Genomic DNA, 16,222 nt, shown 5'->3' on the forward strand with positions numbered 1-16,222 from the left:
AGGAAGGTAAATGCAATGTTAGCATTCATTTCAAGAGGTCTAGACTATAAGAGTGGGGATATGATGCTGAGGCTTTATAAGGCATTAGTGAGGCTTCACCTTGAGTATTGTGAACCGTTCTGGGCTCCTCATGTGAGAAAAGATGTGTTGGCATTGGAGAGGGTTCAGAAGAGATTCACAAGGATGATTCTGGGAATGAAAGGGTTATCATACAAGGAACATTTGATAGCTCTGGGACTCTGCTCACTGGAATTTAGAAGGATGAGAGGGGAATCTCTGAAACCTTTGGAATGTTGAAAGGCCTAGACAGTAGATGTGGAAAGGATGTTTCCCTTGGTAAGGGAGTCTAAGACAAGAGGGCACAGCCTCAGGATAGAGTAGCATACATAGAAAACAGAGATGTGGAAAATTTTAAATACTTTGCCAGAGGGTGGTGAATTTGTGGAATTTATTACCACAGGTAGCTGTGGAAGTCAGGTTGTTGGGTGTATTTAAGGAAGAACTTGATAGGTTCATGATTGGATGTGGCATCAAAGGTTACAGGGAGAAGGCTGGGATGTGAGGCTGAGGAGGGAAAAGAAAAGGATCAACCATGGATAAATGGTTAGGCAGAGTCGATGGGCCAAATGGCCTAACTATATTCCGATAAGATCATAAGACATAGAAGCAGAACTAGATTAGATTAAACCTTATTTTCATTGTGCCAAGTACAGATACAAAGCCAAATGAAATGCAGTTAGCATCTAACAAGAAATGCAAAGAATAGTGTTATCTATGAAATAACTATGAATACAAAGTAAGTGCTATAATGACAATAAATGACAATATCAAACCTGCCTCTACCATTTCTACTGGAAGCTCATTACACGCAGCTACCACTCTCTGAGTAAAGAAATTCCCCCTCGTGTTACCCCTAAACTTTTGCCCCTTAACTCTCAACTCATGTCCTCTTGTTTGAATCTCCCCTACTCTCAATGGAAAAAGCCTATCCACGTCAACTCTATCTATCCCCCTCATAATTTTAAATACCTCTATCAAGTCCTCCCTCAACCTTCTACGCTCCAAAGAATAAAGACCTAACTTGTTCAACCTTTCTCTGTAGCTTAGGTGCTGAAACCCAGGTAACATTCTACTAAATCTTCTCTGTACACTCTCTATTTTGTTGACATCTTTCCTACAATGACCAGTGACCAGAACTGTACACAATACTCCAAATTTTGCCTTACCAATGCCTTGTACAATTTTAACATTACATCCCAACTCCTATACTCAATGCTCTGATTTATAAAGGCCAGCATACCAAAAGCTTTCTACACCACCCTATCCATATGAGATTCCACCTTCAGGGAACTATGCACCATTATTCCTAGATCACTCTGTTCTACTGCATTCCTCAATGCCCTACCATTTACCATGTATGTCCTATTTTGATTAGTCCTACCAAAATGTAGCACCTCTCACTTATCAGCATTAAACTCCATCTGCCATCTTTCAGCCCACTCTTCTAACTGGCCTAAATCTCTCTGCAACCTTTGAAGCCCTACTTCATTATCCACAATGCCACCTATCTTAGTATCATCTGCATACTTACTAATCCAATTTACCACTCCATCATCCAGATCATTAATGTATATGACAAACAACATTGGACCCAGTGCAGATCCCTGAGGCACACCACTAGTCACCGGCCTCCAACCTGACAAACAGTTATCCACCACTACTCTCTGGCATCTCCCATCCAGCTACTGTTGAATCCATTTTACTACTTCAATATTAAAACCTAACGATTGAACCTTCCTAACTAACCTTCTGTGTGGAACCTTGTCAAAGGCCTTACTGAAGTTCATATAGACAACATCCACTGCTTTACCCTCATCAACTTCCCTAGTAACCTCTTCAAAAAATTCAATAAGATTTGTCAAACATGAACTTCCACGCACAAATCCATGTTGATATTATGGAATTTTTTTTTTGGCTTAAACCTTTATCAAAAGGGTTTAATAGCAATTATTTATGATATGATTATGAATATACAGCTAGATATATCCGATAAAATTAAACATGAATGTGAGAAGAAACTTCAACTTTCTTTACCTATAGAGAAATGGGAGAAGATTTTTCAATTAGTTAATTTTTCTTCTATTTGTGCTAAACATATGTTGATTCAATTTAAAGTGGTACATGGGGCTCATATGTCTAAAGATAAATTAGCTCATTTTTACTTCCATAAATCTGATTTGTGATAAATGTCATTCTGAGGTAGCCTCTCTGACTCATATGCTGCTTATATTTATTGTAAATATCTCTCTTTTTCTGAAACCATGTTTCCACTATCCCTTGAAAACCATGGATTCTGTACCCTCAAAATTTCACCATTAAATGACCTCCCTTTCTCTATTACATCCTTCCCATAAAACAAATTGTCCCAATCCACTCCTAAATCCTTTCGCATCTCCTCAATGTTAGCCTTTTCCCAATCAAAAATCTCAACCCTGGGTCCAGTCCTATCCTTCTCCATAATTATATTGAAACTAATAGCATTGTGATCACTGGACCAGAAGTGCTCCCCAACACATACCTCCATCACCTGACCTATCTCATTCCCTAGCAGGAGATCCAACATTGTCCCTTCTCTAGTTGGTACCTCAATGTATTGCTGCAAAAAACTATCCTGCACACATTTTACAAACTCCAAACCATCCAGCCCCTTTACAGTATGGGCTTTCCAGTCTATGTGTGGAAAATTAGAATCTCCCACAATCACAACCCTGTGCCAAAATCTTATTGGCCAAAATGTAAACAAGACAACTCCTATTGGCTAATTCAAAAAGCCCAACTTAGTAATCAACTGAATTTTTATTATTAAATAAAAAAAATGTAACTCAATTGAAACTTCATATTATTATGTGTATAATGTAATTAAAGGAACACTTTTTTTTAATATAATTGCATTTTGAGGACATCTGCCGCAAATAAAATGCACAACAGCATAACCGTATTAATAAAATCTTGTCTTAAACCAGGGTATTATACATAGAACATAGGACACTACAACACAATACAGGCCTTTCAGTCCACAATATGGCACAAGTCTTTTCTCTCAGATCAATCATCCATCTGCCTATCTAAGAGTTTATTAAGTAAGCCTAAAGTATCTGCCTCTAGCACCTCCATGTTCCAGATTTCATGCACCCACCACTCGCTTTGTAAAAAAAAACTTACTTCTGACATCCCCCCTATACTTTCCTCCATCACCTTAAAATTATGTCCTCTCATATTAGCTTTTTCTGCCCTGGGAAAAATGCCAAACTTTTCACTCACTCTATTCCTCCTATCATCTTGTACACATCTATCAAGTCACCTCTCATCCTCCTTTGCTCCAGAGAGAAAAACCCCAGCTCACTCAACCTATTTTCATAAGATATGCTCTTTAATGCAGCAAGCAGTATCCTGGTTTAGCTCTTCTGCGCCCTCTCTAAAGTTATCACGTCCCTGGTGGACAATAGATGGTGGCAGCCAGAGAGAGGGAAAAAAAACAAAGTGATGGGTGGAATAAGGTGTGGGAGGAGACCTCTCTTGGTCATGAGGAGTTTGGACATGCTCTCCGTTACGTAACTTGGCTGTGTAAGTCACAAAGGACTTCTGTACACAATAAACACCTTACAGAATCTCACTCTATTTACTGTCAATGGAACAGGGCAGTCTGTGGGCAAAACATCCCCTCTTCACTGACAGCACTATGTTCTTCACACAGGTGTACCAGAGAGGCTAACTTAAAACCACAATTCACCTGTGTCACCACAACAGAGGGTGAATTGTTAGGGCAGGTGTCGTGGCCACAGGGAGGAAGAGAGATAGATACAGAGAGAGACACGGAGAGTGGTACAGCACTCTAACAGGCAATTTAGCCTATCAATTTTTTTTTGCTGGATCTGGGGTTTCAAAGATTCAATCAAATTGAGGTGTTAAAAGTGATGAAAGATTGACTGTACCAGGAAGGAGAAATTGATTTGGCTAATGGGAGTGAGAGGGACAGAGTTAATGCTTCAGGTTGATTGTTAAGTATTTAATATTTCCATAATTGAATAATATTGTAATTATAATGTTTGAGTAAGCATTCTGTATCTGTTTAAATAATTTATTCTGGGTTTTATGTAAAAATACATGAATTGCTATAACATCATACTTACATCCTTCACTTAAAGTGCAAATGAAGTTAGACGCACATTTCCTGGCTCCCTTGTTTTCCTTTCAATTAGTTTTTATGTTTTGGATTTACAAAACGTAACACTGATGACCTTTCATCATAACTGGAAGTTGTTTGGGGAGAGCAGGCAAGCTCAGTAGTTTCTGTTGTTTTATATTGATTGCCCTTAGGGCTTGCTCACAGTTTCATCTTTTATTGTGTAGGTCAACCTGTTTGTTGATCCTCCTAATCCGGGGCACAGTTTCCAGGGAGAAACCATGAATCGGGCTTCAAAGGTCATGACATTTGCCATCTCACATCCACAGAAAGCCAAATTGGGCCCCTCTCTGGACTCCAACGCTCAAACGGGTAAGAACATCACATTTTGTTCTTCTGTCACGGGATATTCTGAAACTTCAAATTTGGAGGGAAATGGAGAAGATTGCTTTCAACTTCCAGTGCAGTGATGGCCATGTGCAGAGCTTATTTCTGTGTCTTTGATAATTTGTCTGAGCCTCATTTCATAAAATAAGGCATAGAACAGTACAACACAGTACAGGTCCTTTGGCCCACGATGTTGTGCCAACTTATATAACCCTACTCCGCAATCAGTTTAACTCTTCCCTCTTCCACAGCCCCGAACCCTCATTTTACTTGCAACTATGTGCCTATCTAAGAGTCTTTTAAATGTCCGAAATGTATTTGCCTCTACCACCACCCTAGCAAGGCGTTTCACACACTCACCATTCTCTGTGTAAAATAACTACCACGAAAATTACTCCAATATGTTCCTCCAATCACCGTAAAACTATGCCCCCTCATATAAGATCAAATGACATAGGACCACAATTAGGCCACTTAGGTCTGCTCCACCATTTCATCATGGCTGATCCATTTCCCTCTCAACCCAATTCTCCTCTCTTTCACACCCTGACTAATCTCCACCTTAAATACACCCAATGATCTGGCCTCCATAGCCACCTGTGACAATGAATTCCACAGATTCACAAACTTCTGGCTGAAGAAATTCTTCCTCATCTCTCTTCTAAATGGACATTCCTCTATTATGAAGTTGTGCCTTCTGGTCCTAGACTCCCCACTAGAGGAAACATTCACTCCACATTCACTCTATCTTGGCCTTTCAACATTTGATAGGTTTCAATGAGATCACCATCCTCATTCTTCTAAATTCCAGTGAGTACAAGCCCTGTTAGGCCACTGTTCATATGACAACCCTTTCAATCCCAGAATCATTTTCATGACCTCCTTTGAACCACCTCCAATCTCAGCTCATCCTTTATTAGATAAGAAGCCCAGAAAAAGCATTCCACAAGTATGTGAAGAGCAAGAGGATAAGACGTGAGAGAATAGGACCAATCAAGTGTGACAGTGGGAAAGTGTGTATGGAACTGGAGGAGATGGCAGAGGTACTTAATGAATATTTCAGTATTCACTACAGAAAAGGATCGTGGCAGTTGTAAGGATGACTTGCTGTGGACTGAAAAGCTTGAACATGTAGATATTAAGAAAGAGGATGCGCTGGATCTTTTAGAAAACAACAAGTTGGATAAGTCACCAGGACCGGACGGGATGTACCCCAGTCTACTGTGGGAGATGAGGGAGGAGATTGCTGAGCCTCTGGTGATGATCTTTACATCATCACTGGGGATGGGAGAGGTTCCAGAGGATTGGAGGGTTGCAGATGTTGTCCTTTATTCCAGGAAATTATAGACCAGTGAGTCTTACTTCAGTGGTTGGAGAAGATCCTGAGAGGAAAGATTTATGAACATTTGGAGAGGCATAATATGATTAGGAATAGTCAGCATGACTTTGTTTAAGGCAGGTCGTGCCTTACAAGCCTGACTGAATTTTTTGAGGATTGATGAAGATAGAGTCGTAGATGTAATGTATATGGATTTCAACAAGGCATTTGATAAGGTACCCCATGCAAGGGTTATTGAGAAAGTAAGGAGGCATTGGATCCAAGGGGACATTGCTTTTTGGATCCAGAACTGGCTTGCCCACAGAAGGCAAAGAGTTCAGTTCAGTTTCATTTTATCGTCATTTTGAAACAAATGTAATGCAGTTAAAAAATGAGACAACATTCCTCCAGAATGATATCACAAAAGCACATGACAAAACAGACTACACCAGAAAATCCACGTAACGTTTGGCAATCCCCAAATCCAGAGTCCAGAGAGGCTGCTGCATATTAATATCACGCTACCATCTTAGCGCGTTCCCCAGAAAGGAGCATCAAACCCACCAGACAAAACAAGACTACCCAGACACACCAAGTCAGGAGACCAACTCTACCACCCAACAAACCAAAAACTAAAGATACAAGACTTACACTAAACCACATAGTTACATATAGTTATAGTTAACATATAGTTACAACAGTGCAGACGATACCATAATTGATTAAAAAAACAGACCATGGGCACAGTAAAAATAGTCCAAAGATGTTAAAATACTATAAGTTTGAAAGAAACCACAGTTTCCACAAGTCCTCAGAGTCCCAATAGACTCGTCATCTCACGCAGGCGAAAGAAGGGAATACCCCCGCTATGGACTTCCAAGGCGTCGCCGGACTCAGCCTCGCAGACGCAGCACACAGTGAAAGCGCCCTGACCACAGCGGACTCCGAGTCCGTCGAACCTCCGACCATCCCCTCCAGCACAGCCTCTCTGAGCACGATCCTCTGCTGAATGCACTGCGACGCCCTCGCCAACGGCCACGGGCAACGCGACCCCGAGGACTGGGGGCCTGTTCTTCTCAGTAGAGACCCGGACCTCACAACAACAGCAGCAATGAAGAGGGCCTTCCTGGAGATTTGCAGATGTTCCTCTGTGTTCCCATGTCCGTTTTTCATCAGATTAGGATTGTGCACGGCACCCCGCTTAACAAATAACAGATATCAACTCTGGAAAGGCTGCTGCAAACTGGGTTGCACCACCATCTTGCTTCGAAGCTGAGTGGTTGTAGACGGGTCATATTCTGCATGGAGGCCGGTGACCAGTGGTGTGCCTCAGGGATCGGTTCTTGGACCTCTGCTCTTTGTGATTTTTATAAATTACCTGGATGAGGAAGTGGAGGGATGGGTTAGTAAACTTGCTGATGACACAAAGGTTGAGGGTGTTGTGGATAGTGTGGAGGGCTATCAGAGGTTACAGCAGGACATTGATAGGATGCAAAACTGGGTTGAGAAGTGACAGATGAAATTCAACCCAGACAAGGATGAGGTGGTTCATTTTGGTAGGTCAAATATGATGGCAGAATATAGCATAAATAGCAAACACTCTTGGCAGTGTAGGTGATCAGAGGGATCTTGGGGTCTGAGTCCATAGGACACTCAAAGCTGCTATGCAGGTTAACTCTGTGGTTAAGAAGTCATTGGCCTTCATCAATCGTGGGATTGAGATTAAGAGACAAGAGGTAATGTTGCAGCTATATAGGACACTGGTCAGACCCCACTTGGAGTACTGTGCTCAGTTCTGGTCACCTCACTATAGGATGGACGTGGAAACCATAACTAGGGTGCAGAGGAGATTTACAAGGATATTACCTGGTTTGGAGAGCATGCCTTATGAGGATAGGCTGAGTGAACTCGGCCTTTTCTCCTTGGAGCGACGGTGGATGAGAGGTGACCTGATAGAGGTGTACAAGATAATGTAACCATATAACCATATAACAATTACAGCACAGAAACAGGCCATCTCGGCCCTTCTAGTCCATGCTGATTGCTTACTCTCACCTAATCCAACTGACCTGCACTCAGCCCATAACCCTCTATTCCTTTCCTATCCATATACCTATCCAATTTTGTTTTAAATGACAACACCGAACCTGCCTCTACCACTTCTACTGGAAGCTCATTCCACACAGCTACCACTCTCTAAGTAAAGGAATTCCCCCTCATGTTACCCTTAAACTTTTTCCCCCTAAGTCTCAACTCATGTCCTCATGTTTGAATCCCCCCTACTCTAATACAATCAATGCCCTCTCTAATGACAGCCATTGATCGTATGGATAGTCAGAGGCTTTTTCCCAGGGTTGAAATGGCTAGCATGAGAGGGCGTAGTTTTAAGGTGCTTGGAAGCAGGTAAATGGGCTGCCAGCGGCAGCAGTGGAGGCGGAAACGATAGGGTCTTTTAAGAGGCTTCTGGATGGATACATGGAGCTTGGAAAAATAGAGGGCTGTGGGTAAGCCTAGGTAGTTCTAAGGTAGGGACATTTTCGGCACAGCTTTGTGGGCTGAAAGGCTGGCATTGTGCTGTAGGTTTTCTATGTTTCTAAAGCTGCTCACAATACTCTGTGCAGTCTGAAAGTCTCAACATTACATCCTTATTTTTAAATTCTAGTGTAACCCAGGTTAATTAAACCCAAAAGATGTAATGTTAGAAAGCTCCACCTGTGGAGGAATAAAGACGAGGATTACCAAATTTTTATATATAAAGAAAGAGAACTTGGGAAAATAAAGCTATGCGAGAACGAGGCATGGCTGACGCAAGCACAGGAAAGTGAGGGAAATGCAGTAAACTATTATAAACTAAAGATATAAACCATTGAAAATAGAATTAGTAGTGAGTATCTCTACCCTACTTACTTGAAAACCTCAGGGTGAAACTCCTGGAGGAGAAACAATAGCAATAAAAGATCTATTGAAGTTACAGCTGTAACGAGACAATATCGGCAGAGGTGAGTGTCCAAGATCTCTACTGTGTAACCGGGAATTAATTCTGTTAGATCACACCAAGGGATTTGGTCAGGTTTTTTGTACAAGTTTGTGAATGGACTTTCCGTAGATGATCAACTATTTCATCCAACATATCAAGAAACAAGATGGCGAGCTGCCCAAGATCAAAGAACCAGTGCAGGAACAAAATGTTTAGTGATATAGGGGATTTAATACGGTTGGATGTACAGGTTTATTTTCATTCAAAGGACCTAAATTTGATTTTCTGCAAGAAATTGATTATTTTTGCAAAGTCTTTGATAAGTTACTGCACAAGTTTTACTTTGTTTAAGAGTTGTGATGTTGGAGAATTGTTGTGAAAGGAGTTAAACTGTATATGTATAATATTTGAATTTGAATTTATAAGCATACTGACTAGAACTGAAGATGAAGTTAACCATAATACTCAAGAATAGGAATTCAACAGTTTTCTAATTAACTAGGGATAAATAAAAGGAAAGGTTAGTCTGTAAACCTTTAAGTAGGGAATAACACTAGAACTAGTTAGTGAGGAAATTGGCAAAATAAAGTTATTCTAATGAATTTCACGCATTCTAACTAAACAAGAATTTGACTTTTGTTTGATATCTGGGATTTGGAACCTAAGCAGAATGTTAGAGTTTTGAATTATTCCTACTCATGAAAATATTTTGTATATATTGCTATTTTTTATAAACAAATTTCTGGAGGTGTGTGTGTCCTATTCACTGCCTCCTTTCAATACCTCGAGCCTCTGATGGCCTACTAGCACTTAGTGTAGTACTATATAATTTGATTTTCTGATAATGAGTGTGGCAACCATTCACACGAGTTAAGACCAGCACCACACACTAGTGGTGTTAGCAAATGTTAACATTGCATTTGCCTTCCACATCACTAACTCAATCTTGCATGATGATTCCCAAGTCCCTTTGCGAATTTCCTCCCAACTTAGAAAATGGTCTTGGCTTTTATTCTTTCTACCTAAATGCAATGACCATACACTTTGCAACACTCTATTCCTTCTGCCATTTCTTTGCCTATCTCCTAATCTGTGTAAGCCCTTCTGCAGCCTCCCAGATTCCTCAACACTACCTGCCCCTCCAGCTATCTAAGACCATAAGACATAAGCGAAGAATTAGGCCATTTGGCCAATCAAGCCTGCTCCACCATTCAATCATGACTGATCCTTCTCCTCATAACCTTCAATGTCATGTCCAATCTAGAACCTTTCAAGCTCTGCCTTAAATACACCCAACAATTTGGCCTCCTCAGCTGCCTGTGGTAACAAATTCCATAAATTCACCACCCTCTGGCTGAAGAAATTTCTGAATTACTCCCAGAAACTCCAGTCATTGCTGCTCTTCCATCATCTCTGCTCATGTTCCCTTCCAGTCAGCTTTGGCCAACTCCTTTCTCATGCCTCTCTAATTCCCTTTACTCCACTTAATACTGATACATTTGACTTTAGCTTCTCCCTCTTAAATTGCAGGGTGAATTCTACCATATTATGATCACTGCTTCCTTAGGGTTCCTTTACCTTAAGCTCCCTAATCAAATCCAGTTCATTATACAACACCCAGTTCAGAATAGCCTTTCCCCTAGTGGGCTCAACCACTAGGTGCTCTCAAACTCCATCTTGTAAGCATTCTACAAATTCTCTCTCTTGGGAATCAGCACCAACTTGATTTCCCCAATCTACCTGTGTTTTGAAATTCCCCATGATTTCTAACACTGTCCTTTTGGCATGCCTTTTCTATCTACTGTTGTAATTTGTATCCCACATCCTGGCTACTGTCATGAGACCTGTTTACAACTCCAATCAGGGTCTTTTTAACCTTGCAGTGTCTTAACTCTACCCACAAGGATTCTACATCTTCTGATCCTATGTCACTTCTGTTGAAGAATTTAATTTCATTTTTTACCAATAGAGCCACCCAACCCCCTTCTATTTCCCTTCTTATATAAGCAATTTCTGCCCTGGGAAAAGGTTGCTGACTGTCCACACAATGTGCAGCAGTATGATTGTAACAAGCAAACAAACCTAATGGTCCTGGGATGGGACTTTCACAACAAACCTCCTGGCTCTGGGCTGTGTACAGTCACACCAAATCTTTTGGTCCTGGGCTGGGATAGTCACTGCAAATCTGCTGGCTCTGCACTAGGGCTACCTTAACAAAGCTACTAGTCTTGGACTGGAGCAATCACATCAAATCTGCTGGTCCTGTTGGGGCAGTTAAACCAAACCTGCTGGCTCTGGTCTGGGGCGTTGACACTGAACCTGCTGACTCTGGCCTGGGGCAGTGACTCTGAACCTGCTGGCTCTGGCCTGGGGCATTGACACCAAACCTGCTGGCTCTGGCCTGGGGCATTGACACCAAACCTGCTGGCTCTGGTCTGGGGCATTGACACCAAACCTGCTGGCTCTGGTCTGGGGCATTGACACCAAACCTGCTGGCTCTGGTCTGGGGCATTGACGCTGAACCTGCTGGCTCTGGCCTGGGGCATTAACACCAAACCTGCTGGCTCTGGTCTGGGGCATTGACGCTGAACCTGCTGGATCTAGTCTGGGGCATTGACACCAAACCTGCTGGCTCTGGTCTGGGGCATTGACGCTGAACCTGCTGGCTCTGGCCTGGGGCATTAACACCAAACCTGCTGGCTCTGGTCTGGGGCATTGACGCTGAACCTGCTGGATCTAGTCTGGGGCATTGACACCAAACCTGCTGGCTCTGGCCTGGGGCATTGACACCAAACCTGCTGGCTCTGGCCTGGGGCATTGACACCAAACCTGCTGGCTCTGGCCTGGGGCATTGACACCAAACCTGCTGGCTCTGGCCTGGGGCATTGACACCAAACCTGCTGACTCTGACCTGGGGCATTGACTCTGAACCTGCTGGCTCTGGTCTGGGGCATTGACACCAAACCTGCTGTCTCTGGCCTGGGGCATTGACACCAAACCTGCTGTCTCTGGCCTGGGGCATTGACTCTGAACCTGCTGGCTCTGGTCTGGGGCATTGACTCTGAACCTGCTGGCTCTGGCCTGGGGCATTGACACCAAACCTGCTGTCTCTGGCCTGGGGCATTGACTCTGAACCTGCTGGCTCTGGTCTGGGGCATTGACTCTGAACCTGCTGGCTCTGGTCTGGGGCATTGACGCTGAACCTGCTGACTCTGGCCTGGGGCGTTGACACCAAACCTGCTGGCTCTGGCCTGGGGCATTGACACCAAACCTGCTGGCTCTGGCCTGGGGCATTGACACCAAACCTGCTGGCTCTGGTCTGGGGCATTGACGCCAAACCTGCTGGCTCTGGTCTGGGGCATTGACACCAAACCTGCTGACTCTGGCCTGGGGCGTTGACACCAAACCTGCTGGCTCTGGTCTGGGGCATTGACACCAAACCTGCTGACTCTGACCTGGGGCGTTGACACCAAACCTGCTGGCTCTGGTCTGGGGCATTGACACCAAACCTGCTGACTCTGACCTGGGGCGTTGACACCAAACCTGCTGGCTCTAGTCTGGGGCATTGACACCAAACCTGCTGGCTCTGGTCTGGGGCATTGACTCTGAACCTGCTGGCTCTGGTCTGGGGCATTGACTCTGAACCTGCTGGCTCTGGCCTGGGGCATTGACGCTGAACCTGCTGGCTCTGGCCTGGGGCGTTGACACCAAACCTGCTGGCTCTGGTCTGGGGCATTGACACCAAACCTGCTGACTCTGACCTGGGGCATTGACACCAAACCTGCTGACTCTGACCTGGGGCATTGACTCTGAACCTGCTGGCTCTAGTCTGGGGCATTGACACCAAACCTGCTGGCTCTGGCCTGGGGCATTGACACCAAACCTGCTGGCTCTGGCCTGGGGCGTTGACACCAAACCTGCTGGCTCTGGTCTGGGGCATTGACACCAAACCTGCTGACTCTGACCTGGGGCATTGACTCTGAACCTGCTGGCTCTGGTCTGGGGCATTGACACCAAACCTGCTGGCTCTGGCCTGGGGCATTGACTCTGAACCTGCTGGCTCTGGTCTGGGGCATTGACACCAAACCTGCTGTCTCTGGCCTGGGGCATTGACACCAAACCTGCTGTCTCTGGCCTGGGGCATTGACACCAAACCTGCTGGCTCTGGTCTGGGGCATTGACTCTGAACCTGCTGGCTCTGGTCTGGGGCATTGACACCAAACCTGCTGGCTCTGGTCTGGGGCATTGACTCTGAATCTGCTGGCTCTGGTCTGGGGCATTGACTCTGAACCTGCTGGCTCTGGCCTGGGGCATTGACACCAAACCTGCTGGCTCTGGTCTGGGGCATTGACACCAAACCTGCTGGCTCTGGCCTGGGGCATTAACACCAAACCTGCTGGCTCTGGCCTGGGGCATTGACACCAAACCTGCTGGCTCTGGCCTGGGGCATTGACACCAAACCTGCTGGCTCTGGCCTGGGGCGTTGACACCAAACCTGCTGGCTCTGGTCTGGGGCATTGACACCAAACCTGCTGACTCTGACCTGGGGCATTGACTCTGAACCTGCTGGCTCTGGTCTGGGGCATTGACACCAAACCTGCTGGCTCTGGCCTGGGGCATTGACTCTGAACCTGCTGGCTCTGGTCTGGGGCATTGACACCAAACCTGCTGTCTCTGGCCTGGGGCATTGACACCAAACCTGCTGGCTCTGGTCTGGGGCATTGACTCTGAACCTGCTGGCTCTGGTCTGGGGCATTGACACCAAACCTGCTGGCTCTGGTCTGGGGCATTGACTCTGAATCTGCTGGCTCTGGTCTGGGGCATTGACTCTGAACCTGCTGGCTCTGGCCTGGGGCATTGACACCAAACCTGCTGGCTCTGGTCTGGGGCATTGACACCAAACCTGCTGGCTCTGGCCTGGGGCATTAACACCAAACCTGCTGGCTCTGGCCTGGGGCATTGACGCTGAACCTGCTGTCTCTGGTCTGGGGCATTGACACCAAACCTGCTGGCTCTGGCCTGGGGCATTAACACCAAACCTGCTGGCTCTGGCCTGGGGCATTGACACCAAACCTGCTGGCTCTGGTCTGGGGCATTGACGCTGAACCTGCTGGATCTAGTCTGGGGCATTGACACCAAACCTGCTGGCTCTGGCCTGGGGCATTGACACCAAACCTGCTGGCTCTGGCCTGGGGCATTGACACCAAACCTGCTGGCTCTGGTCTGGGGCATTGACACCAAACCTGCTGGCTCTGGCCTGGGGCATTGACACCAAACCTGCTGGCTCTGGCCTGGGGCATTGACACCAAACCTGCTGGCTCTGGCCTGGGGCATTGACTCTGAACCTGCTGGCTCTGGTCTGGGGCATTGACACCAAACCTGCTGTCTCTGGCCTGGGGCATTGACTCTGAACCTGCTGGCTCTGGTCTGGGGCATTGACTCTGAACCTGCTGGCTCTGGCCTGGGGCATTGACACCAAACCTGCTGTCTCTGGCCTGGGGCATTGACTCTGAACCTGCTGGCTCTGGTCTGGGGCATTGACACCAAACCTGCTGGCTTTGGCCTGTGGCATTGACACCAAACCTGCTGGCTTTGGCCTGGGGCATTGACTCTGAACCTGCTGGCTCTGGCCTGGGGCATTGACTCTGAACCTGCTGGCTCTGGCCTGGGGCATTGACACCAAACCTGCTGGCCCTGGCCTGGGGCATTGACACCAAACCTGCTGGCTCTGACCTGGGGCATTGACACCAAACCTGCTGACTCTGGCCTGGGGCAGTGACACTGAACCTGCTGGCTCTGGCCTGGGGCATTGACACCAAACCTGCTGGCTCTGGTCTGGGGCATTGACACCAAACCTGCTGGCTCTGACCTGGGGCATTGACACCAAACCTGCTGGCTCTGGCCTGGGGCATTGACACCAAACCTGCTGGCTCTGACCTGGGGCAGTGACTCTGAACCTGCTGGCTCTGGCCTGGGGCATTGACACCAAACCTGCTGGCTCTGGCCTGGGGCATTGACACTGAACCTGCTGGCTCTGGCCTGGGGCATTGACACCAAACCTGCTGGCTCTGGTCTGGGGCATTGACACCAAACCTGCTGGCTCTGGCCTGGGTCATTGACACCAAACCTGCTGGCTCTGGCCTGGGGCATTGACACCAAACCTGCTGGCTCTGGCCTGGGGCATTGACACCAAACGTGCTGGCTCTGGCCTGGGGCATTGACACCAAACCTGCTGGCTCTGACCTGGGGCGATGACACCAAACCTGCTGGCTCTGGCCTGGGGCATTGACACCAAACCTGCTGGCTCTGGTCTGGGGCATTGACTCTGAATCTGCTGGCTCTGGTCTGGGGCATTGACACTGAACCTGCTGGCTCTGGCCTGGGGCATTGACTCTGAATCTGCTGGCTCTGGCCTGGGGCATTGACACCAAACCTGCTGGCTCTGGCCTGGGGCATTGACACCAAACCTGCTGGCTCTGGTCTGGGGCATTGACACTGAACCTGCTGGCTCTGGGCATGGGCTATCCGATCAGTCGGAGGTACCAGAGTGCTGCTGAATTAACCTTGTCTGAATTCCCTCTGCCAGAATGTCAGGACATGCGGGAGTTGCCAGGAACATTGGGTGGGACCTGGATCTCCAGCCAGAACGACCCAACAATGGAGCCAACAGCAGGCAACTGTCTGAATTTGACCCTTGCCCAGCAGATTGAGGTTCTGCAGGAACAGGTGAGACTTACTGAATGATGCTAGTGATTAGGTCCCCACAGCACTCTGTTGTGTTTTGATGACACTTGTACAAGTTTTAATGAGCTATAATCTTTGAACCTATATTGCAACACATTCACTGGGTTAATGGGTTCACCCTTTAAACCAGAATAACTAGGGAAAAGTCTTGTTTCCCTTGGCTAACAAGTAACTCCGAGTCTCTCTGAGCCCATTGTGTGCACTTTTCACATATTTGCACTCATTCCATGGGAGGAATCTTTCATACCTTTGCAAACGTTGTTTGGTAGCCTTAATTTGTCTAAAGGGTAATAGCTGAAAGAGAACTAGATTACTCTTAAAATAATAAAAGCCTTTAAGCACTTGATGAAAATACCACAGAGCCTCCTAATTAATCAGGTACATTTTGTATGTAAACTTTCCACGTACCTTGCATTCCTAGTGCATGGAGATAGCTCTCCATTAGTCAGGGTTGAATTTGGAGTTTGTGTCCTTCCTGCCTATATGATATACAAGCCTGGACAGTACGATATGGAAAACAAGCCTTTGCCTATGGAGCAGGTTCCCCTTCTCCATACAGTTGATTAATCCAAGGGAATGACAGAAACTGACACCAGCGGCGTCACTGGAGTTG

The 16,222-nt window shown here is 46.1% G+C and overlaps 1 protein-coding gene across 8 annotated transcripts in view; it reads left to right on the forward strand.

Annotated features, from left to right (window-relative positions):
• The window catches only part of akna (AT-hook transcription factor), a 127,787-nt gene that overhangs the window by 24,932 nt on the left and 86,633 nt on the right, over positions 1 to 16,222 (forward strand). For all 8 annotated transcript variants that reach the window (XR_009516485.1, XM_059994043.1, XM_059994042.1 and 5 more), the window contains 2 exons: positions 4,411 to 4,555; positions 15,452 to 15,591. Coding sequence is in view for 7 of the 8 variants with exons in the window: in XM_059994043.1 (XP_059850026.1) it covers positions 4,411 to 4,555; positions 15,452 to 15,591 (285 nt within the window). In the remaining variant the exon portion in view is untranslated. The remainder of the gene's footprint in view (positions 1 to 4,410; positions 4,556 to 15,451; positions 15,592 to 16,222) is intronic.

This window comes from Hypanus sabinus, chromosome 18 (genome assembly GCF_030144855.1).
Source record: "Hypanus sabinus isolate sHypSab1 chromosome 18, sHypSab1.hap1, whole genome shotgun sequence".
Taxonomy (NCBI): Eukaryota; Metazoa; Chordata; class Chondrichthyes; order Myliobatiformes; family Dasyatidae; genus Hypanus; species Hypanus sabinus.